The sequence below is a fragment of the Hipposideros armiger genome, unplaced genomic scaffold (genome assembly GCF_001890085.2).
Source record: "Hipposideros armiger isolate ML-2016 unplaced genomic scaffold, ASM189008v1 scaffold_10, whole genome shotgun sequence".
Taxonomy (NCBI): Eukaryota; Metazoa; Chordata; class Mammalia; order Chiroptera; family Hipposideridae; genus Hipposideros; species Hipposideros armiger.
This window is the reverse complement of record NW_017731360.1, coordinates 6475068-6499082: the sequence shown is the minus strand read 5'-3', so window position 1 is coordinate 6499082 and position 24015 is coordinate 6475068. Positions and strand designations below refer to the sequence as shown.

The 24015-nt window shown below is 42.3% G+C and overlaps 1 protein-coding gene and 1 pseudogene across 3 annotated transcripts in view; both read left to right on the top strand.

Annotated features, from left to right (window-relative positions):
- Positions 1 to 24015, top strand: part of KPNA6 (karyopherin subunit alpha 6) — a 42754-nt gene that overhangs the window by 6951 nt on the left and 11788 nt on the right. For all 3 annotated transcript variants that reach the window (XM_019659663.1, XM_019659669.1, XM_019659675.1), the window contains 6 exons: positions 18375 to 18508; positions 19263 to 19355; positions 19763 to 19862; positions 20749 to 20843; positions 21985 to 22116; positions 23148 to 23236. In XM_019659663.1, coding sequence (XP_019515208.1) covers positions 18375 to 18508; positions 19263 to 19355; positions 19763 to 19862; positions 20749 to 20843; positions 21985 to 22116; positions 23148 to 23236 — 643 coding nt within the window. The remainder of the gene's footprint in view (positions 1 to 18374; positions 18509 to 19262; positions 19356 to 19762; positions 19863 to 20748; positions 20844 to 21984; positions 22117 to 23147; positions 23237 to 24015) is intronic.
- Positions 13292 to 14112, top strand: LOC109391813 (ribonuclease UK114 pseudogene; annotated as a pseudogene).

The window sequence follows — 24015 nt, the reverse complement described above, 5'->3', positions numbered from 1 at the left end:
TGGACGGCCGCTTACAGCAGCTCACGCTGGCTGCCAGCCACTTACAGTAGCTCACAGCAGCCCACTGCAGCAGGGGCTGCAGCCTACGCCATCGCTGGCGACTCACGGCAGCCCAGTTCCAGGTTGAGCTGTTGTTCACCAGCTTAGCTGTAGAGGGCGCAGCGTCATTGGCCTTCATGTGAGATCTGAACCGGGGTCCTGCTGCTCAGAGCTGGAGTCCCAAGCCAACTCTTAAGCAATGTGCCACTCGGCTGGCCCAGATAATTTTAAGTTTTTGGTTGACTTAGTTCTAATTAGCTGGTCATTATATTGTTTTATTGTGATGTGGCAAGTGAAATTTTGGTATTTAGGAGCTCATACTTCCAGAGACATCAACTCTGCTGTTTTTTGTTCCTCTTGTGTTTGTATTATTAACATTTCCATTCAGTGTCTTGATAGGACTCTAAACCATTTATCCATTTTATGAATATTAATTTATTTAAAACTAGGTAACTTTTAAATCCACTTATAACTAGGCACACAAACTACAATATGATGCAGTATGTTAAATGTGAATGAACTAGTGTCCTCAATTGATATAACGCTCAGTCTTCCTTCAGGAAAACTTGGCCATCTGATCAAAGTTGCCAGTATTAACTTTTTTTTTTCACACACATCCCTATAATAAAGGTAAGCTTTACTAATATTGTATATTTATATATTTATATATTAGCATATATATGTTAGAAAAAAACATACGTATTTTTTTTCTTCCTGCATACCAGTTAATCTTTTTTCCTGTTGATGGAACTTGTTTTTTTTTTTTTAATGTTTTAGTTTTTCAGTTACAGTTAACATACAATATTATATTAGTTTCAGCTGTACCCCAGTTAATCTTGTGTCCTGTACTTTGGAGAACAGTATAAAATGATAAGTATTTTGGATGGGGCAGTCCAAAGTGCAGTAGATACATATGTCCACACCAGCCTAGGGGAACCAGGGAAGGCCATGAAGCTAAGTGAGATCTGACCTATGGAGAGGAGTTGTCAGTGGCAGAGTGGGAATGATTGTTTCAGAAGCAAAAGATTGGTAGACTAGCTGGGTTGGTAGCATGGGAAGGAATGGTATTTGGATTTTATTCTGATGACAGTGAAATGCCGTTGAAGGATTTAAATCTCAGAAGTGACATGATCAAATTTATCTGTTTGTATTACTTGGACTGCTCTGGAGAGAATGAATTAGACTGCAGTAAGATTCCAACTAGGAGGTTCTTTAAATACATAGCTGGTTCTTAACTAGCGCAGAATTCCTAGCAAGAGTTGATGATGGTGACTGAGGTGGTAAGAGTGGGGAGTAATAGAGTTAGGAATTTGAATTAGTAGGACTTGTTTATTGTTTTCTTCTGGAGGCTTAAGCTGGTGGGGGTGGGGGGGAGCAGAATTAAGCGCAACTCCTAGGCCTCTTGCTTTGAATGGATAGTGATGCTGTTAACTGAGATGAGTTTAAATTTGGACATTTCCAGGTGTCTCTGTGACTTCCAAGGGAAGGGGTCCAAAAAGCAATTGGATATAGAAGTCCGGAGCTCATGAGTAAGGTCTGGGGATGCAGTTAGAGGTTTGATCATCTATTTATGTAGATATGGTAACTAAAACCATGGGAATTACTGTTGGCACCTATGAAAAATGTGTATCATGGGAGATGGGCTCAAAAGAGAACCCCAAGGTATATCAGCTTTCATATGCAGGAAAAAGGGGATCAGTGGCCAGAATTGGAAGGAGAAATGAGTGAGTGATGTCTTAAAAACCAAGGGAAAAGAAAGAATTTCAAGTAGAAGGAAATGGTTGTCAGTATTGAGTGCTGCCAAAAGGACCAGCAAAATAAGGACTGAAAAGTTCTAATTGAATTTAGCATCATGCACTTGATCAGTGGCTTCTACAAAAAGTTGTGATGGCATGAAAGCAAGTTGGAGTGGGCTAAGAAATGAGAGAGGAGAGGCAACTTTCAAGAAGTTTGGAGGGCCAGCCAATTGGCTTGTTGGTTAAGAGTTGGCTTGGGTGGGAGTGCCGGCTCTGAGCAGCAGGGCTGCCGGTTAGGATCCTACATGGGTCAGTGATGCTGCGCCCTCTACAGCTAAGATGGTGAACAACAGCTCGACCTGGAGCTGGGCTGCTGTGAGTCACCGTTGACAGCGTAGGCTGCAATGGGCTACCATAAGTTACTGTGAGTGGCCAGCAGCCAGCGTGAGCAGCCAGCAGCCGGCATGAATGGCCAGTGAGCAATCTGCCTCGCCCGGGAAGAACACAATGATAATACCAACATGGACCAGTGAAGCAGCATCCTCCACAACTAGACTGAAAAACAAAAGGACAGCAACTTGCCTATTCCTCTTCTCTGATTCCCCAACACTGTTCCCTCCTCCACTTCCCCAATAAAATATTTAAAAAAAAAAAAAAAAAAAAAAGAAGAAGCTTGGAGTAAAGAGAGAAGGAACAGGTTAATGAGGCTCTTATTAAGCCTGGGCAAGAGTCATGAAGTCCTGAATTAGGACAGTAACAGTAGTAACAGAGAAAAAGAGACAGTCCAGAAATAATTAGGAAATAAAGCCAGCCATTCTTTTTGTTGTTGTTATTCTTTTTTTCTTTTTTTAAGCTGAGCCATCCTGCTACCTGTTGGCAGCTCAGTGGCTGCTCAGCTCGGGCCAGACTCGAACCACTGTTGCTCAGAGCTCAAACTCTTGAGCGAGCTCTTAACCAACTGAGCCACTCGGCCGACCTTGTTGTTATTCTTAATTGGGGAACAGTGTGTACCCATCAGCTCCAAGTCAAGTAGTTGTTTCATTCTAGTTGTGGAGGGCACATCTCAATGGCTCACGTGGGAATCAAACCGGCAACCTTGGTGTTATGAGCACATGCTCTAACCACCTGAGCTAACCAGCCACCCCAAAGCCAGCCATTCTTAGCGATTGGGTGTGGGGATAAGGGCAAAGGAGTTGTCAAGGGTGACTCCCAAGTGTCTGGCTTGAAAAACTAAGAAGAAATTGGTACAGATCTCTAATCCCTTATATCAGTGTTTCTCAACCTGCTGTTTCATAATCACCCTCCTAAGAAGCCTTTTTAGACTTTTTTTTCCCCTAATGCATCTCTTCCATGAAATTTTAATATGTAGATATACTCTACATCTTTTTATGTACGATAAGTATAATATACCTTTGCTTTATGTATAAAAAGAAGCCTAAATCTTGTTTCTTATTCAGTACAGGGTTAAGAATGACTAATCAAAATTTTTTTGTTAAAGTTAAATTGAGGGCCCCGGTTCAAATCCCACATATGAGGGCCAATGACACTGCCCTCTACAGCTAAGATGCTGAACAACAGCTCAACCTGGAGCTGGGCTGCTGTGAGTCGCCGGCGATGGCGTAGGCTGCAGCCACTGCTGCAGTGGGATGCCATGGGCTACTGTGTGTAGCCAGCAGCTAGCGTGAGTGGCCATCCAGAAGCCGGCGACTGATCTGCCTCGTCCGGGAAGAGTGCAATGATGGTGCCAACTTGGGCCAGTGAAGCAACATCCTCCACAACTAGGCTGAAGAACAAAAGGACAGCAACTTGTCTGTTCCCCTTTCCCCAATCCCCCCCCAAAAAAAAAGATTGAGAAAGGAACTATAAACACAACAACAGAAATCTATGGGACACAGCAAAAGCATTCTTTTTTATTTTTTTTTAAGATTTTATTGGGGAATTGGGGAAGGGGAACAGCCAAGTTGTTGTCCTGCGCAGCTAGCTCAGCTCCAAGTCCAGTTGCCATCCGGCTGCCAGTAGGCAGCTCAAAGCCGCTCAGCTCAAGGTGTCATGTTCAATCTTAATTGCGGGTGGGCGTAGCCTATCATCCCATGTGGGAGTCCGGCTGGAAACCTTGTTGCTAAGAGCATACACTCTAACCGCTGAGCCATCCAGTCGCCTGTTGGCAACTCAGCTCAAGGTGTCGTGTTCAACCTTAGTTGCTGGTGGGCATAGCCCACCATCTCATGCGGGAGTTGAACTGGCAACCTTGTTAGGAGCACGTGCTCTCACCAGCTGAGCTATCCTACCACCTGTTGGCAGCTCAGCGGCAGCTCAGCTCGGGCGCAGCTCACTGGCCCATGTGGGACTCGAACCAGCGACCCTGTTGCTCAGAGCTCGTGCTCTTAACCAACTGAGCCACTGGGCTGGCCCTAAGTAATTCATTTTAGTTCCTTGTAGTACCTAATGGTAGTGGCAATGGTGTGTCCCTAGGAGGGTGAGAGCTGCCAGATTCTGCAGTCTACAAAGGACAGTTGGAAATTTTCTTTTGGAGAAATTGTTTGGACTATATCTATCCTTAGTCCTCTCCTATGTCTCTTGCCACCCGTTATTTCCCATGCCCAGGTCTGAGCACTGCATTTACATATAGATTCACAGGCCAAAAGGACTGGTAAATCCTAGGAGAGAATTAGGATTAGTGAACTAGAGAACTGGGACTGTCAGCTATCTGGTTGATTTGGTATCTCAGTGTGCCATACTTCACTTAGACCCTGAGCCTTGCATATCCAGTTATGTGTGTAGAAGATAATTTTCCCCACGTGATCTTTTAGCCAAACCACCTAGTTTATAGATTCAGCTTTGTTTCTTAGAGTGATCAGTCTTTTAGCCCAGTCCTGTGATGATCTGCTAGGATATGAGCAGCCTTGTTATGACTCCATTGTGGACTGTCCCAGTTGTCCATAGAGGAGTCTCTCCCATTGTCTCAGACTGGCAGTTCTGACAGGCTTGCAGATAACACCCTGCGGGCCTTATGCTGTCAGACCTGTTTCATACTGTTTTCTTGTTTGCAGCATTTATTGGTCATGAAGATCAGAGAGAAATTCCAGAAGTTGGAAAAGCTATTACCAAACCTAATCCTACCTTATCAGCACAGCATTTTACTATTTACAAAGTACTTTCATGTATATTTTAATTTGATCTTCACTGTAACTCTGAGGTAAACAGGGTAAGCGTAGAAAAATTGAGATACAGGTAAGCGACACCTAAGGTGATACACTTATTACTACTTACTAAGTAGTAATACCGTAAATGACATTGGCTGGTTTTGTAGCTCCTTTCACCAATAACACACTCTTTGCACTGTACTTGTTGGTGGTCCATCCAGCACAACCACCTTCTCTCAATCTAGATATTTCTTTTTTTTTTTTTTTTTAGAAGTAATTCAACATTTAAAAAAAATTTTTTTTTTTTAATTGGTGAATTGGGATATGGGAACAGCGCTGGGGAATTGGGGGAAGGGGAACAGACAAGTTGCTGTCCTTTTGTTCTTCAGCCTAGTTGTGGAGGACGTTGCTTCACTGGCCCAAGTTGGCATCATCATTGCACTCTTCCTGGGTGAGGCAGATCAGTCGCCGGCTTCTGGACAGCTGCTCACAGTGGCTGCTGGCTACACACGGTAGCCCATGGCAGCCCAGCTCCAGGTTGAGCTGTTGTTCAGCATCTTAGCTGTAGAGGGCAGTGTCACTGGCCCTTATATGTGGGATCCGAACCGGGGCCTTCTGGCGTCCCAAGCCAGCTCTTAACCAACGCACCACTCGGCCGGCCCTAGATATTTCTAATATGAACCTCTGAAGATATTCTGTCCATTCACATAATGTTGAGGTTTAAAAAAGATTTTTAACCCTACACCAAACTTAAATGTCATTTATCTCAGCTCATCCTATTTCCTTCAACTTTATATTCCCCTAACGCAGCTGCCATCACTACCAATCACTCCACATACACATGCACGCGCAGTGGAGGGTGCCAAAAAAACAAGAGCAGGGAGGTTTAACTCAAATGGTTTTTGTTTTTCCTTTGAAGTGGCAGACAGCCTTTAAATGACTAACTACCTGCCAATCCTTACAGTTTTGTACTTTTGTTCATATCAGTGTTGGTATCATCTGATACTTGTATTCCCTATTCCTGGCAAGAACTGGACCACACCTCATTTGAGGGATTGAGCCAAGCAGTGGTTAGAGTGGTGGAATCCAAGAAAGAACATTGACACTCCTAGGAAATAACAAGTGAAAATCCCCTTGTGGCTAGTATGCTGTTAGTGTATGTTATGGAGAGAGCATTGATTGGCTTTAGTTAGAAAAACCTGGATTAGACTCTCCTACTTCTTTGCTGGGTCTTTCTGCTAGTTATACTTGTTCCCCCACCTCTAAAGTGGGGGTTCTATATGAGCTTAGATTTAAAAGCTAAGTAAATTTTTACTATAATAAACCATTACTAATCAAATTTGACTTTTCCCTGGGAACATCCTCTCTTATAGAAGTCAGAGATTGACTTTGGAATGTTTGAAAGATCTTTCAAAGGGTTATCTTAGTTTTTAGTCTGGATTCAGTAGATACGGTTGTGCGCCACTTAACAACAAGGATACGTTCTGAAAAATGTATCGTTAGACGATTTTGTCAATATGCAAACATCATAGAGCATACTACACAAACCTAGATAGGTGGTATAGCCTACTACTGTAATTGTATCTGCTATATTTTTATACAGTTGGCAGAGCAGGAGGTTTGTTTATACTAGCATCACCACACATGTAATACATTGCACTAGGATGTTATGACGGCTGTGACATCACTAGGCAATGGGAATTTTTCAGCTCCATTATTATCTTATAGGACCACCATTGTATATGCGGTCCATCTTTGACCGAAATGTTGTTACGCAGCATGTGACTGTAAAATATTTTACTGTGGCCAGAGACTTTGGAAGGCATTCTGGACTGAACTTGAGAAGACTGCTTCCTATCTAGCAGCAAAGACGTAGATGTGTAATTTTCTTAGTAAGAGTGTCATGATCCTTTTCTGCCTTGATGCCTGATGGAGGTCTCCTACAGAACATGGAAATAAGTAACTTGACACAGGAAAGGAACATGTATACTGTAATAGTTTGTTGGCTTAATAGATTGGTTTAATCATAAAAATTGTTCACTTTAAAGCAGCGGTTCTCAACCTTCCTAATGCCGCGACCCCTTAATACAGTTCCTCATGTTGTGGTGACCCCCAACCATAAAATTATTTTCGTTGCTACTCTATAACTGTAATTTTGCTACTGTTATGAATCGTAATGTAAATGTCTTTTTGTTTTCCGATGGTCTTAGGCGACCCCTGTGAAAGGGTTGTTCGACCCCCAAAGGGGTCGCAACCCACAAGTTGAGAACCGCTGCTTTAAAGGCATCTCAAAGATAAGTCCATTAAGGAAGGCCTCATGTGGATCACTGGTTTATATTGATTATCTTAATGTGTTAATTGCTATATATAATGCCTAAAAAGAATAGGTATCCATATGCAGAAGATTGAAGTTTGAAGTTGGACCCCTGCCCTATACCATATACAAAATTTAACTCAGTGGGTGAGAGACTTAAGTGTAAAGAGCTAACACTATAAAACACTTTTAAGAAAACATAGGAGTAGGGGCAGCCAGTTAGCTCAGTTGGTTAGAGTGCAGTGCTCATTAGACCAAGGTTGCGAGTTCAATCCCCAAATGGGCCACTGAGATGCACCCTCCACAATTAGATTGAAACAACTACTTGACTTGGAGCTGATGGGTCCTGGAAAAACACACTGTTCCCCAATAAAAAGAGAGAGAGAAAGAAAATAAAACAGAAAACATAGGAGTAAATCTTCATGATCTTGGATTAAGATAACAGATATGACAGCAAAAGCACAAGTAACCAAAAAACAAAATTGAACTCAGTCAAAATTTAAAATTCTTTTGCTTCAAAGGACACCATCATGGATAATGAGAATTATGTAAGTGCTCCCTCATATTGCTTAATTTGACTGTCAGGTAGTTAACATGTCAAAATGCAACTCAGTTTTAATAAATTATTCTTTGGGTCCTGCTTATCTACATTCACCTTTCCCCGTTTTCTATACAAATTTGTATATTCATATTCCAGATTTTTGTTTTTGTTTTTTTTGTTTTGTTGAATTTATTGTAAACCACATCAGATCCTTTGGAAAACTGAAGTTTAAAATGTTGAATGGAATATTTGAGAGCATGTGTGTACTGTATGTTGTGCTATAGACACAAAGATTTCTTGCTCTCAAAGATTTAATGGTCTGGAAGTGAGGTGATGAGTTGTGAACTAAAACAGTGTTGTTGGAGGTTGTCAGCAGGAACCACTTTGGGGTAACAGGTATCAAAGACAAAATTGGACACCAGTTAAAGTGGTAAAAACAGATTTTAATCAGTAATACACTATTGCAATAGAGAAAAGTGAACTGAACTCAGCTTCAATTTGTACAGAGGTAACTGAGCATTTTAAAGGGAGGATGAGGTAATGGGGAGGGAGGGTAAGAGGGGGCTTAGTAGAGTCAAGAGAAGTGAAAAATTACAAAATTTGAGGAAGGGGGTTGGTCCATGTGAAACCCATCTGGGTTTGCTAACTGGTGCTTATTGAAGTTAAGCTCCTACCTCCCACAGAGCCTGGGAGAGAGGCACCCTATTTTCAGGTGTTGGCTGGAACAAACAGTAAATTCTTTTAGCAGACTTGAGTTTTCTCAGGCGGGCACTTTAAGGAGCTTAGGGTCATCCTAGTGATGTGATCTTGAGCTGTTAAAAAACAATGTTCGTGTTTTGTTAAAGTCTTTATAGGCCAAAGTTGAGGCCTAATTGAGAAAGGGCTCAGAGGATCCTGGATAGAGATGGGTTAAGCAGAGAATCTTGGGCATAGGTAAAAAATCAGTTTACCAACCTGTTGTCTTTGGGGAGGGGAAAGTTGATGGCTGAATCTAAGACCAGGTGAATGGTAATGGCATTAACTCCAAACTAGCCAAGATAGGAGAAGAAACTGGTTTAAGGAGAAGGAAAGTGAGGTGAAGATAGCCAGTGGGCACTTGGAAATACACTTTCAGGCAGGAGGTTGTGACTAGAGATTTTGTACTTGGTGTAAAAGTGGAGGTCAAAGCTAAGGGAGATCACTTGGGGAGGGGGCTGCCCCTGCTGAGAAGAGGACCAAAGGTGGAATTCTCATACACATTGACATTGAGAGATTGGCGATGAAGAGGAACAAACAGTGTGAAACTTGAGGAGTGGATGGTAAGATAGGAGAGCTGGAAGAGGGTGGTGCCAACAGAATCATGTGTAGAGTTTCGAGAAGGCAAAAGTGATCATCAGCGACAAATCAGAAAGTCAAATAGAATGCATATTGATAAGGCTACCGAATTTAGCAGTCTAAATGTCTTTCTGAGGCATCTGTATCCTATAGTCTTACAACAGAGCGTTTTTATTCAGTTTTATATTAATTCTGGAGGAAACCTGTGGTTTCTGGGTTTCTAGTAAGCAACCCTTCTAAAACCTGCCTTTGGAAGTTCTGCTGCACTCATCACAAGGAAAATTTCGTTGCTATACACTTTTTCGCTTACCTCACACTTACTGACAAACATTTATTAAGCAACTATTATAGTTAGGCCTTGTGTCTGGGACAATGCTGGTGTCCATTAAGTATTGAATAAATATTTGAACAGTGCTTCGTTCAACAAATATTTGTATATCTATGACATTACAGATGCTGGGATACAACAGAGGTCCCTGCCTTTGTAGAACTTACACATTCTGTGGAGAACAGACATTGTAAATTATGTAATGAAGGAAATGAAACGTTTGTTTTGACAAAAAATAAAGTAGTTTTCTTTGAGTTAGGATTAAGAGGGAAGGATCTAGCAATTCTAAGAGCATTACCAGAAGAGGAAAAAAAACAAATACAGGAAGTGTGAAGAATGCAGCCAGAGACAGCCTGATGGGTTCTAAATACTGTGAGGGCCACTGTGACAGGAGCATAAACGCATAATGAATGAAGGCAAAGAGTTGAATGAGATGAGATGAAGATATAGGCAGGACCTTGAATTGTAGAGGATTTTATTCTATGGGGGAGCAGTAATGTGTTCTGCTTTTATTGTGTTGATGGATTGGGGGGAAAGAGGGAAGTTGTTTTAGAAGCTAGGCTAGAGGTGATAGTGACTTGGATGGGGTGGGAGTCAGGAATTGAGAGAGTTGTAAATATTGTACATTCAAGATACATTTTGGAGCTAAAACCAGGACAGGATTTGGCAATAGATTAGATGAAAGAGGTGGGGGGAGGACTCTTAGGCAAGACATCTTCAGTAACAATTTTCAGTTACTATTATGCACTCATTAGAGACTTGATTTCCAGTAATTCTCAAGTTAAAATGACTGTGTAAATAGTCATATCAAAAGTAAATAGATCAAGATTGAATCTAGTCTGAGGACAGGGGACCAAACTGAACAGAATTTTACCTGTATTGCAGGATGGAAAGTAGTTCTCAGAGGTTGGATGAAAAGAGGAGGCTTTTGGAATTACGGGGCTTAGAGCGTAGCCCAGCCTCACAATTTTTTTTTTTAATTGGGGAACAGTGTGTTTTTCCAGGACCCATCAGCTCCAAGTCAGGTAATTGTTTCAACCTATTAATAGTTGTGGAGTGCGCATCTCAGTGGCCCATGTTAGGATCGAACTGTCAACCTTGGTGTTATGAGCACTGCGCTCTAACCAACTGAGCCAACTGGCCGCCCCAAGTCTCACAATTTAACAGCTGACTGATCTTGTGCAAGTCACGCCACCTCTGAACCTGGCTCCTTAGCTATTAAGTGGATATGCCACTAATTGACTGATCTTTCTCATTGGTTGTCACAGCTGTCAGTTAGATCCTGTGTTTGAAAACAGAAGCATGATGTTGGAACTTATTTAATTATTTAACAAAGCCCTTGTCATATTTTGTTTGGCTGGCACAATTGAGTAGGAGTGCAGTCCCTGCCTATGTTATTCAGTAGGGTTAAAAATCAATAACCTCTTTACTTTTTAAGGCATTTGAGTTTGTGGTTAACTGAAATTCTGAATTGTGAGCAGATTTGGTTATCGGTATGGAGTAGTCCCCAACCCAGAATTCTGATGGATTTGCTATTACTAATCACTTCCCTTTTCGGGAAATGAAAAGAGCCTGGAGTTTGGGACCAGACAGATCAGGGTTGACTTTTTAGCATCCTGGCTTATTACTTAACCTCTGAGTTTCTTTTTTCTCATCTGTAAAATGAATCCTCAGGGTTGTTGTGAAGATTAGAGGTATCTACAAAGAGTTTAGCACATTATTAAACCTTACTAGCTCGCTAAGGCTATGGGTTCTATATCTCAGTACACTGTAGTTTCTTACTTTTTAATTAAATGGCATGTGGCCGTAGTGTTTTAACCAGGAATCTTATGTTGATGCATATTTACTAGAGAATTCCTAGTGAAAAGTGAGAAAGGCGAGCTGAAAAAAAGCCATTTCAGCCTGGGAGGAATCAGGTATCTTACATTCTTCAAGAGGCCTTAAATTGGGAGATAACAGTTTATTTCTTTTATCTCTCTTCCCAATGCCATGAAGTAACTGTCAATACATCATGATAAATTGTAAAGCTTCCTAACTGTAGCTTATCCCCAATAAGCTGCCTGAATTAAAGCCGCCTCGGCTCATTCTCTTTGCCTGGGCAGCTACAATAACATTTTACTAGAAAACCTCCCTCTGCAAAGAGGAGCGCCCACTTAGTTTAGCACCAGGACAAGGGAAGTAATTTGAAAAGACTGACTGCTTCATAGTGTGTTCCAGGGCCCATTTCCTTTGAAGGTTGCCATTACCTAGGAAATAAGACTGATTCCCTTACCTCCTAAATATAAGTTGGATTCTTCTAGGCAGATGCCTTCAAGAATCGCTTGGTAACTTTTTGAAGTACAGATCATGAACATAAAACTTCGATTTGGAAAATCCTAGAGCCAGCAGCTGTCCAGGATGTGAACTTGAAGGTGTGATAGTATTGGTCCCATCCAATACACAGCTGGCTATATGTAGTATGCCTTTTTTCTGAAAAAGTGGGCATAATTTTTAAATTTGAATCTCAAAGTTTTAAATATACCAGGGATTAAATGGAATATTACTATAATCTTGCTACTTACCTACTGTGTGACCTGAGACTCAGGTTCTTCATCTATCAATTAGGACCTGTACTAATTTGCTAGAGCCGCAGTAACAAAGTACCACAGACTGGGTGGCTTAAACAACAGAAACTTTTTTTTTTTTTTAAGATTTTATTGGGGAATTGGGGGAGGGAACAGACAGTTGCTGTCCTTTTGTTCTTCAGTCAAGTTGTGGAGGACGTCACTTCACTGGCCCATGTTGGTATTGTGATCATTGCGCTCTTCCCGGCTGAGGCAGATTGGTCGCCGGTCATTGGATGGTGCCTCACGGCAGCTCTCGCTAGCTGACAGCAGCTCACACTGGCTGCCGGCCGCTCACAGCAGCCCACTGTAGACTGCAGGGACTGCAGCCTACGCCGACACCGGCAACTCACGGCAGCCCAGCTCCAGGTTGAGCTGTTGTTCACCATCTTAGCTGTAGAGGGCGAGAGTCACTGGCCCATGTGGGATCTGAACCGGGGTCCTGCTGCTCAGAGCTCGTGTCCCAAGCCAGCTCTTAACCAATAAGCCACTGGGCTGGCCCAACAGAAACTTATTTTCTCACATTTCTGGAGGCTAGGTGTCTGAGATCAAGGTGTCATCTGGGCTGGCTTCTGAGACTTCTCTCCTTGTCTTATAGATGGCTGTCTTCGTGTTCACATGATGTACTCCCTCTATGTGCATCTGTACCTTAATCTCCTCTTATAAGGACACTGGTCATATTGGATTAGGGCCTTACCCCAGTATTCTCATTTCATCTTAGTCGCCTCTATTAACACCCTATCTCCAGGGCCGGCTGAGGGGCGCGTTGGTTAAGAGCTGGCTTGGGATGCCAGAGGGCCCCAGTTCGGATCCCACATATGAGGGCCAGTGACACTGCCCTCTACAGCTAAAATGCTGAACAACAGCTCGACCTGGAGCTGGGCTGCTGTGAGTTGCTGGCTATGGCGTAGGCTGCAGCCCCTGCTGCAATGGGTTGCCATGGGCTACCGTGTGTAGCCAGCAGCCAGCGTGAGTAGCCAGCAGCCGCTGTGAGCGGCCGTCCAGAAGCCGGGGCCTGATGTGCCTCGCCCGGGAAGAGCGCAATGATGGTGCCAACTTGAGCCAGTGAAGCAACATCCTCCACAACTAGACTGAAGAACAAAAAGGACAGCAACTTGTCTGTTCCCCTTCCCCCAATTCCCCAGCGCTGTTCCCATCCCCCAATTCCCCAATAAAAATCTTTATAAAAAAAAAAAAGACCCTATCTCCAAAGACAGTCACATTTTGAGGCACTGGAGGTGAGACTTCAACATATGAAAGGGGAGGGCATAATTCAGGCTATCACAGGGTCCATACCTATTTTGTATTATTGCTAGCCCCTTGATTCTAAAAGCCTAGAAAATGCATGGCAACATTAGACATTAGTTACCTACAAATGGGAGTTATAACTTCAGTGACCTATTCACTCTGAGAGAGTTCCCTGACTACGAAGGCTGGAGTCTGGTGAGATGCGAGGAAATTGTAGTGTACAGCATTGTTCTCTCAGAGCAAAAGGATTAGCCATGTCATCCTTGATCAGAAAGGTAGTTAGCACTGTGAAAGCCCCAGGGGGCCATTGGCCCCTACAGCCAAGATGTGTTAGTAGCACCATTTACATTTCAGGACAGCCAGGCATGGACCCTTCAAGTGGACAGCTTGTTGCCGGAAGGGTAGCAGAAGAAGCTAAACAAGTTCTTACAAACATGGGTGACATTCTGAAAGGTGCAGCTGCAGGCTATGACTTCACTAATGTGATAAAAAACACTTTTCCTGGCTGACATAAATGACTTTGATATTGTCAATGAAAATCTACAAACAGTATTTCAAGAGGTTTTCCTGCGAGAGCTGCTTACTAGGCTGCTGCTTTGCCCAAAGGAGGCCATGTTGCGATTGAATCAGTAGCTGTCCAAGGCCCTCTCACAACAGCATCACTCTAAGGGGGCCTAAGTGTTATTTAGTCTGGAATATTAATAATGTTTTTAAATGAACATCTTAATTTTATAATCGATGTTGGAAAGTGTAAGACTGACTAAAATATCTGAAGTATTATGGAAATACTACATAATAAGGGGAATTGAACATTAAATAATACGGTTACTGATGTTATAAAGTACACTTAATGCACACTCATATTACTAGATGTAAGAAAAGAGACACGCATTGCATTGCACACTTACTCAAATAAAAGGAAATAACATTCAGGAAAGATGAGTTCCTGTTCCTGAGAAGGAATAAATAATACACCTAATTCAGTTAAATCCTATTAATTCAATGGTGTGAAATATTTAGTTCTCATGTCAGATAATGATTCTGCTTTTATTTGAGTAACATTAAAACTATACATTTGAATAGTAGAGGTAAAGGAGAAAAAGTGGACCAAAATTTTATATAGCTAATATTTTTCTAATGGAAATAAAATAGATGAGCAAATTTTCCAGAAAACAAACAAAAGATAACCAAAGGTGTCTTAAGACAATCAGATGCTAGAAAATGTATGATTTGTATTGTGGATTTCTTGATCCAGCCCCTGCAAGCAGGGGAGGGAGGGCATGATGGAAAAAACCCCTTTGCCTTCTGGTCCCTGGACAAGAATCTAGCCCTCCTCTGGTTGCTGATACCAGATGTGCTTCTGCAGATGTTCCTCCCTCCAATCTAACCTCCCCTCCCTGGGTTCTCCAGTGAAGTCATAAGCAAATATTTGTGATAGTTTCTTGTCACCATGGTGACTAAAGAAGCATAGCCTAGTTCTCCTTCCAACTTTCACTGTCAGCTCTGCTCGAAGGAGGGGACAGCCCTCTGGGAGAGCCCAGGCTCTGGGAGAGCCCACATATGAAAAACCATGTGTCAGGTAATGGGGGACAGCAGTCCACAGTGCTGACTTCAGGTAGGCATCCATCCTGTGCCTGCTTGTCTTCAGGGGACCCCAAAGGGAGGCTACTGCAGTTCCCTTGAACTTTTTTTTAAATAATAAATCCACTTGGGCTTTGCCAGGTGGGTATAGAGAACTAGCACATTCTAAGACCCTGCTGCTGCTGCCACTATTGGTTCACCAGGCTATTTTGCAGAATGACCAGAGGCGGCACCTCTGAAGTTTCATTCCCTCCATATCTCTAGCTTCAGAATTCAGCTCTCCTCAACTTCCATTTTCATTTTACTCAGATTCTTTTAATAGACTATTTTCCCCCCTCACATTTATGTGTTTCGTTATTCCATTTCTACCCACAAGGTGAATCTCCTGCTTGAAGAACCAGCCCAAATATTATCTTTGGGAGATTTCTTTTTCTTTTTTTTCCAATTACAATTGCAGCATTATTTACAATAGCCAAGACATGGAAACAACTAAAGTGCCCATCAACGGATGGATAGATAAAGAAAATGTGGTATATATAAAAAACAATGGAATATTATTTGGTTATATAAAAAAAGGAAATCCTACCATTTGTGACATGGGTGAATCTTGAGGGCATTATGCTAAGTGAAATAAGTCTGACAGTGAAAGACAAATACAAATACAGTACACCTTTGAACAACATGGGTTTGGACTGCGGAAGTCCACTAATGGATTTTTAAAAATATGCAGGTTCATTTTTTCCCTTAAATCTGTATTTAGCTGTAGAGGGCGCACAGATTTCCCTTAAATCTGTGGACTCGCACAGTTCAAAACCATGGTCTTCAAGGGTAAAATCCTCATATAAGTGCACCTGTGCAGTTCACACCTGTGTTGTTTAAGGGTCAACTGTATTTTCAATCTGCGACTGGGAATCCACATATGAGGAGGGCCAACTTAAGTTATACAGGGCTTTTCAGTGGCAGGGGGCAATGTCAGCACCCCAACCCCCCGCGTTGTTCAAGGGTCAACTGTACACTTTTATATGGAATCTAAAAAAAACCAAACTCATATAAACAGTAGATTGGTGGTCGCCAGGGGCCTAAGGGGTGGGGGAAATGGATCGAGGTGGTCAAAGGGTACAAACTTCCAATTGTAAGGTGAATAAGTTCAGGGAATCTGATGTACAGTGTGGTGACTGTAGTTAACTAACTGTATTATATACTTTAAAGTTGCTAAGAGAGCAAATCTTAAACATTCTCACCACACAAAAAAAGGTAAAACTGTGAGGTGATGGGTAGTATGTTGACCAACTTTATTGTGGTAATCATTTTGCAATATATTTGTAAATCTAATCATCACTTGGTACACTTTAAACTTAGATGATATATGTCATCTTAGATGTTAGATGTCAATTATGTCTCAGTAAAGCTGGAAAAAATTTTAAATGTTATTTGCCATTTTCACTATGTTGATATGTGCGCTGATATTGCAAAAGGAATGGTGAGTAAAACTGCTGGTGTCTCAGCACAAATCAGGACAGTGGCACCAAACTGTACCAATGGTCCCATGTATTCTTCACCACCACTCACTTTACTGTTGGGGAAAAAAATGCTAGTTTTACTTAAGAATGTCCTTGATGAAAACAGTACACATTCAACCCTTGAACATGTAACTGAAGGAAAATCACCTGTGAGATTAAGGTACTAGCTAAATTAGACTCATTTAAAATTGACACTGTTAAACACAAGTTAGCCGTAAAAATAAAATAAAATAAAATTGACACTGTTTTTTACTTGAAAGAATGGCTAAACAGAAAAAATGGTTATTCAGACTTAGATATTGGGCATTTTCTCAAAATGTATGAAGTGAGTCAGTATTTGTTGCCAATGATAAAATTTTAGTTTTCAAGTGAAAATTAGAATTTCAGATAACTTGTATCCATCATTTAATGCACAAAAACTTTACAGTAGGTTCATAATAGGATAAAACCGGGTGGGGGAAGACCAACAGAAAATTGGTTAAATTATGATATATTTATACAGTGAAATAATAGAGCGAAAAGTGAATGAAATACAGCTCCTTGAAAACACATGGGTAAATCTTAGAAACCCAGTGGAGGGATGGGGACAATTCTCAGAAGACTAAATACAGTGTGATACAATATTTATGGATATAAAAATTGTGATACAGGGCCAGCCGAGTGGTGCGTTGGTTAAGAGCTGGCTTGGGACCCCAGAGGGCCCCAGTTCGGATCCCACATATGAGGGCCAGTGACACTGCCCTCTACAGCTAAGATGCTGAACAACACCTCGACCTGGAGCTGGGCTGCTGTGAGCTCAGGCGATGGCATAGGCTGCAGCCCCTGCTACAGTGGGTTGCCATGGGCTACCATGTGTAGCCAGCAGCCGCCGTTAGCGGCCATCCAGAAGCCAGCGACTGATCTGCCTCGCCTGGGAAAACGCAATGATGGTGCCAACTTGGGCCAGTGGGGCGATGTCCTCCACAACTAGACTGAAGAACAAAAAGGACAGCAACTTGTCTGTTCCCCTTCCCCCAATTCCCCAGTGCTGTTTCCATCCCACAATTCCCCAATAAAAACAATCTTTAAAAAAAAATTGTGATACAATATTTAGGGATATATTTAGCAATATTTTATATGTGATTAGTAAAAACAAAACAAAGATAATGACAATTCAGAATAGCAGTTTCTTTTGGCTGGAGTTAGAGTGGGGATGAAGGATCATGGGATAGGGGAAGAGCCCACAACTAGATTTCCAGCATATTGATAATGTTCTAGTTCTTATATTTGGTGGTGGGTTTATAGATTCTCATTGTATTATTTTGCTTGGTAACTTAACATTATGCTTTTATCTTTTGTATGTATCAAATATTATAATTAAAAATTTTTTAATTTAAAAAAATCAATGGTGGTCATATGGGTCATTGAAAAAAGGTGTATGGTAGTCCACTGAATTGGATATACTATAATGTATTTCACCTGGCTAAGTTAAAGATATTTGAATTTGTTGGGCAAATCGTATTACTGTTTTCTCTCTTATGGAGGCGATCATAGCTTGTGAGCATTTACCACATGCCTGGCATTATTCTAACTAGTACTTCATGAGTATTAACCTATTTAATCCTTTTAACAACTCTATGAAGTAGAAACTATTATGTCCTCATTTTAAAGATGAGATCCTGAGGCATAGAGGTTAAAGCAACTCATTGATAATTGCACGTCTAAAAAGTAGAAGAGCTGGAATTTGAACACACAACCTGGCTCCAGGGCCTATACCTTTAACTACTATACTTATATCAATTGCTATAATTATACTTATTTTACTAACTTATTGTCATTAAAGGAAACTGTGTATTTTGGTGTGGAGGTGGCATTAGGGATTTCAAGTGCGGTTATTGAGATTATTAGAACTCTGAGAAATCTGTGGTCCCCCTGGGTGGGGAGGATGGGGAGGGACAGAAACCCAGTGAAAAGGAAATGCCGTCCTCAAAAGAGCCTTTGCCAGTGTGTTTCTGTCTCCCCCTCTAGAGACCATGGCGAGCCCAGGGAAAGACAATTATCGAATGAAGAGCTATAAGAACAATGCCCTAAACCCTGAGGAAATGAGGCGAAGAAGAGAAGAAGAGGGCATTCAGCTCCGGAAGCAGAAGCGGGAACAACAAGTGGGTTAACCGGCGTGTTCTCAAACATACTATTCATGGAAACGATGCAGCCACTGATTGGCCTCCACCTTGCACTCTCACTCACCTTCCCCTTAGGAAAGTGGCTAAGCTCTGTGGGCCACTTACCTAGTTAGTTCCCTTTGTAAAGAAATGTTGGAAGAGAAAGAGAAAATAAATCCCTTTTTTTTTTTCATATTAGAACAATTTAGACATCATTTATGTCTTTAGTATAACATTCTAGTTATAGTCCCTTGTTGCCGTCTCTGTTTTTTACTCTATAGTCAACATTAGGCCTAGCCCTTTAAGAGGTTCATCAGCCATTTTGGAGCTGACTTCTCTTTCTTGGGTCCATTCTTCGTGAGTCTTCCTGAAATGAGACTATAATGCCTCATCATTTATGCCCCGCCACACACCCACTAAATTGGTGCCTTGCCTAGGCCTACATGCAGTCACCTACCCGCTTTTGCCTACGCTCTTGCTTTACCATTATTCCTTACTCATCACCTTTTAGACAAAGGGCATCGGAATCTTTAAAGAGTTTTTGGCTTATAAAAATTCTCCTTTAAAAATATGAACAATTAGATATAACAGAAAGTAAAGCCCTTGAGTATCATTCCATGTCATTAATGTTAAGTTTGGCATTTTCTCAATTACGCTAGCATTTCCTTGACATTTACGACATAATTTAAAATTGGGGCATTGTTTGTTTTCTTCGTGTCAGTGAGTAGTCTTACTACCATCTCTTCTCTTACAGCTTTTTAAACGGAGAAATGTGGAGATGATTAATGAAGAAGCTGCCATGTTCGATAGTCTCCTCATGGACTCCTATGTGAGCTCTACCACTGGGGTAAGACCCTTGCTTCAGGCAGGCCTGGGAAGTACCTACTTCTACAGAACAGAAATTGGGCAGTTCACATCATCTAGTAGTTTTGCTGACAACCGTGCTAAGCTCTTTCTTCCATGGGCCCTTTTGTAGCTGGTCAGCTTAAAGAGTCAACAAGGGTTCATCTCTGATGGAGACACCTGAGGAAATATTTAAGGGAAGCCATCAGTTGCCTCATAAGTTAGGAGTCACTTTCAAATATCCCATCTTGAAGCAGCCATGGATTAAATAAACAAACACCTTCTGAACCTGTCTGAAATGCCGTCCTCTTGCTCTCAGGTCTTTAGAAAGCAGGGTGCCATGCCGGATTATGTGCTCATATCTGGTTCTAGTGTTGGTTTGCAAAGTCTTGAACCTGTTTTATGTTTTAGGAGAGTGTGATCACAAGAGAGATGGTAGAGATGCTCTTTTCTGATGATTCTGACCTGCAGTTAGCAACCACACAGAAATTCCGGAAACTGCTCTCCAAAGGTACAAAGCCTGGTCCTCCCCAGAGAGAACCTACATAATTTAGTGTCTGTCTTGTTTCTTCTCACTGACCTCATCAACTACTCCCCTTCACTCATTCTGCTCTAGCCCTACTGGCTTTGATGTTCCTTGGATAAGCCAAGCACATTCTTACCTTTGCACTGGCTATTCCCTCTGCCTGACATCTATGTGACAACTCCCTCACTTCTATGATCAGATCCTACTGTCGTCTCAATGAAGCCTACCCTGATGCCCTATCTAAAATTATAGGCCATCCCCCACCCTCGGGAGTTTTAATCTTCCTACCCTGCCTTACCTATTCTTTTCTTTCCATTACGTTTATTATCTATCATAATAAAATGTCTCTCCTCGCTAGGAGTAACCTCTATGAGGGCAGAGACTTGATTTTTTTCACTACTATATCCTCAGTACGTGGAACTGTGTCTGGCACATAGTTCATGCTCAGTAAAAGTTTGATGTATGATAGGAAAACTACTCCTTGCCTCAGCATATTAAGCAGTCCTCTCAAGAAAAGAATGCTGGTCTTAGAAGGGAAATGCTTAGAGTAGGGCTGCTCATCCCTTGGGCTTGCTTCTCTCTCTTACTTCCTTACTTGCTTAAGTAAGTAAGATTAACTACTTGCTTAGGTTCAGTACACCAAAGATGAGCATACTTAAATTAGGATGGGCTTTAGTCTTTAGCGTCCCAGCTGTATGATACAGTTCAAAGATGACCATTTATTGTTAAAACCACTTCACCAAAAGGGAGTTTGAGGTGTTTGTAAGGATAAGGATGGTCAGGAATATCTAGGAAGGATGGTGGGTTGACCCCAGTGAATGCATAGCCAGGGCCTATCCTGACTATTCCTCTTCCTTTCTCCCTCTCCCAGAGCCTAGTCCTCCAATAGATGAAGTTATCAACACTCCAGGAGTGGTGGATCGGTTTGTGGAGTTCCTGAAGAGGAATGAGAATTGTACATTACAGGTGAGGCCTGGAGTGTAAGGGTACCTGACAAAAGCCCTACTTCCAAAAAATTGTAGTGGGATGTTTCTACAGACAAATCTCTCAGGAAATAGACAAGTGACATGAGGAAACATTGAAGAGAAGCTGTCAGTTGCTTCAGAAGTCTTGGCCTCAAATAAGAGCCCACCCTCTTTCCTAAAAGAACCTCAAAGGAAAGATACCAGAATATGATAGATTAATCATATCATATAATAACTGAATCAGTTATAAATCAGAGGCTCTAGTCCATGTCTGATTACCTGTGTGACCTGAAGCAAATCATTTAGCCTCTCTGGGTTTCCCTTCTCATATGGGTGATGAGTGAGTCTGTTAAAACTTAATAGAAACTCAGCTGAAAGGGACTTTGAGAGACCCATCTCACTCTAATCCTGATTTCAGAAATGAAGAACATGAAGCTCGGGAAATAAAGTGATTTGCTACAGGACTCATGGGTGCTGTGGTAGTGCAGGACTAGACCAGGACCATGAAGCCCAATTCCATCTTCCCGTTCTGCGACGCCACTGCCATTTAAAGTGGGGAGAGAAGGGCCGGCCGAGTGGCACAATGGTTAAGAACTGGCTTGGGACTCCAGAGGGCCCCGGTTCGGATCCCACATATGAGGGCCAGTGACACTGCCCTCTACAGCTAAGATGCTGAACAACAGCTCAACCTGGAGCTGGGCTGCCGTGAGTCGCCGGCAATGGCTTAGGCTGCAGCCCCTGTGGCAGTGGGTTGCCATGGGCTACCGTGTGTAGCCAGCAGCCGCAGTGAGTGGCCATCCAGAAGCCGGCGACTGATGTGCCTCGCCTGGGAAGAGCGCAATGATGGTGCCAACTTGGGCCAGTGAAGCAACATCCTCCACAACTAGACTGAAGAACAAAACAACAGCAACTTGTCTGTTCCCCTTCCCCCAATTCCCCAGCACTTTTCCTATCCCCCGCAATTCCCCAATAAAAAGCTTAAAAAAAAAAAAAAAGTCACCTCATTAAAGTGGGGAGAGAAAAAAGGCTTGTGCTTTGATATTTTTTAGTCAGGATCAAGAGGCTTACAGCTCTGAGCAGCTGGTAGGCATGGCTGCTGTGTCTGGAATGACTTCTCAATCACGGCTTAATTTTAATTTCAGTTTGAAGCTGCCTGGGCTCTAACGAATATTGCCTCTGGAACCTCGCAGCAGACCAAAATTGTCATTGAAGCAGGGGCTGTCCCCATTTTTATAGAGCTGCTTAACTCGGACTTTGAGGATGTACAGGAACAGGTAATGGTAATTCTTTTTTTGGGGGGGGGGGGAACTTAATTCTTGATGGTACCTATGGTATAATAAATATGTATATTTGCTCTTAGTCCCCAGTTCTGGCAAAGAGCTTCTAAAAACCTTGGAATTTTCTGAGTGATAGTAGTATCTTTTGTTATTTATAATGAGCCCCTTTGGAACATACCTGAGTCTACGCTAATGAGATGGCTCAGGGTAGGGGTCGGGTGCGGGTCATCACAAAAACCAAACATAGGATTAGCAGGTGGGAACTCTCAGCCCCAACCCCCAACCCTTCCCCACCCTTCCACCCCTACCTCTCCAGTGAGGTTAGAAGGGCTGGAGACTGGGTTATAAAAATTCTTGCACGTGGTGTCTAAAGTGGGGGCGGTTTGTGGGACTGAGCCTTTAACCTGTGGGGTCTGCACTACCTGTAAGACTTAGTGTCAGAATTAAATTGAATTGAATTGTTGGACACACAGTTGGTGTCAGAGAATTGGTTGTTGGTATGGGAAAAACTCCACACATTTGGAATCAGAGGTGGTATTGGAAAAAGGAAACCACAATACCCATTTCTCAATACCGACAGATCATAGAAATAAAGATAACTTCCGATTCTTCCACTGGATTTTTGCTGGTTGGATAGAAGTGAGGGCAGGGGGGGTACTAGGATTTTTTTCCCTCTATTGCAGTAAGGTTGGTCCTGTGATGCTACAAGAATGCAACTTTTTAATCATTTTCTCCTTTTCTGCGGGGTGGGGATAGGGAGATCGTGGTTTGGCTTCTCTGGCTGCAGTACAGATGTCAGCCTGTTGTCCCCATTGATCCAGGTACTCTCAGAGGAAAGGCCCTCATAGAGCAAGTGCTCAAAATGGGTGTCAACAGCGTGGGTACCTGAGCTCGTTTTGTGTGTTTTGGGCTTTGATAATGGCTTTCATCCTGATTGTCGTTGAGTACTTACCCTATAGTTGTGAGTATAAAGTACTCACAGAAGCCACTAGGCTCTGTGGGTGACGGTTCCATCATCCCCTTTTCAGGCAGTCTGGGCACTGGGAAACATAGCTGGAGACAGCTCCGTTTGCCGAGATTACGTCTTGAACTGTTCCATCCTTAATCCTTTGTTAACGTAAGTAATGGATGATCATCTGCACCCAGGACATCTATAGGGCAGCCATGTGGCAGGTCTTTTGGGGGCAACTTACCTTAAGATAAGTAAATAAAATGCTAAAAGTGCATTTTGATTGCCAAAGTAAAAGACATATATTTTAAGAGCAAGAAGATTGTGCCACTGGTCTGTGCCAAGGTGGATCTTAGGCTTCCTCACTCCATGGCACTGGAATCCCATGTTAGTCATACCTGCCTCATTTTGAGCCAGGAGAGAGAGGCAGCCCATCTGGAAAAATCCAGCCTTCTCTACAGAAGACTTTCATTTGGTATGGGTTAATGCATAGGTACATTGGAAAGCTCTGTTAGAAACCTCAGGTCAAAGACCCCATGAAGGGTCTTCTGGATCCTTTTCCCATCCCTCCCTCGCATACCCTTAAAGTAGAGCTACATTACATCTAAACCAAAATAATGAACTGTTCTTCAGAGACCACAGTCTTATGGGCTACCATGATAACTCTTTCTTGGGCCCTTCACAGAAAGTCATTCCATACTACATGGCTAAAGCCCTCACATTAGACCTTCAGCTTTTATTTCCAAAGAGAACGATACTTCCTGTTTAGAACTTGTGGCCATGGTTAGGAGTACAGTATATCCTATCTTAAAAGCTTTGTTGAAGGCCGGCTCAAGATCCAGCTCTCTGTTCTTATTAGCTATGGTCTTAACTAGCCATAGCTGGTCCTAATCCTCTGTGAAGATGTAGGTTGGCCTCCTGGCCCAAACAGGCTCAGTTAACTTAGG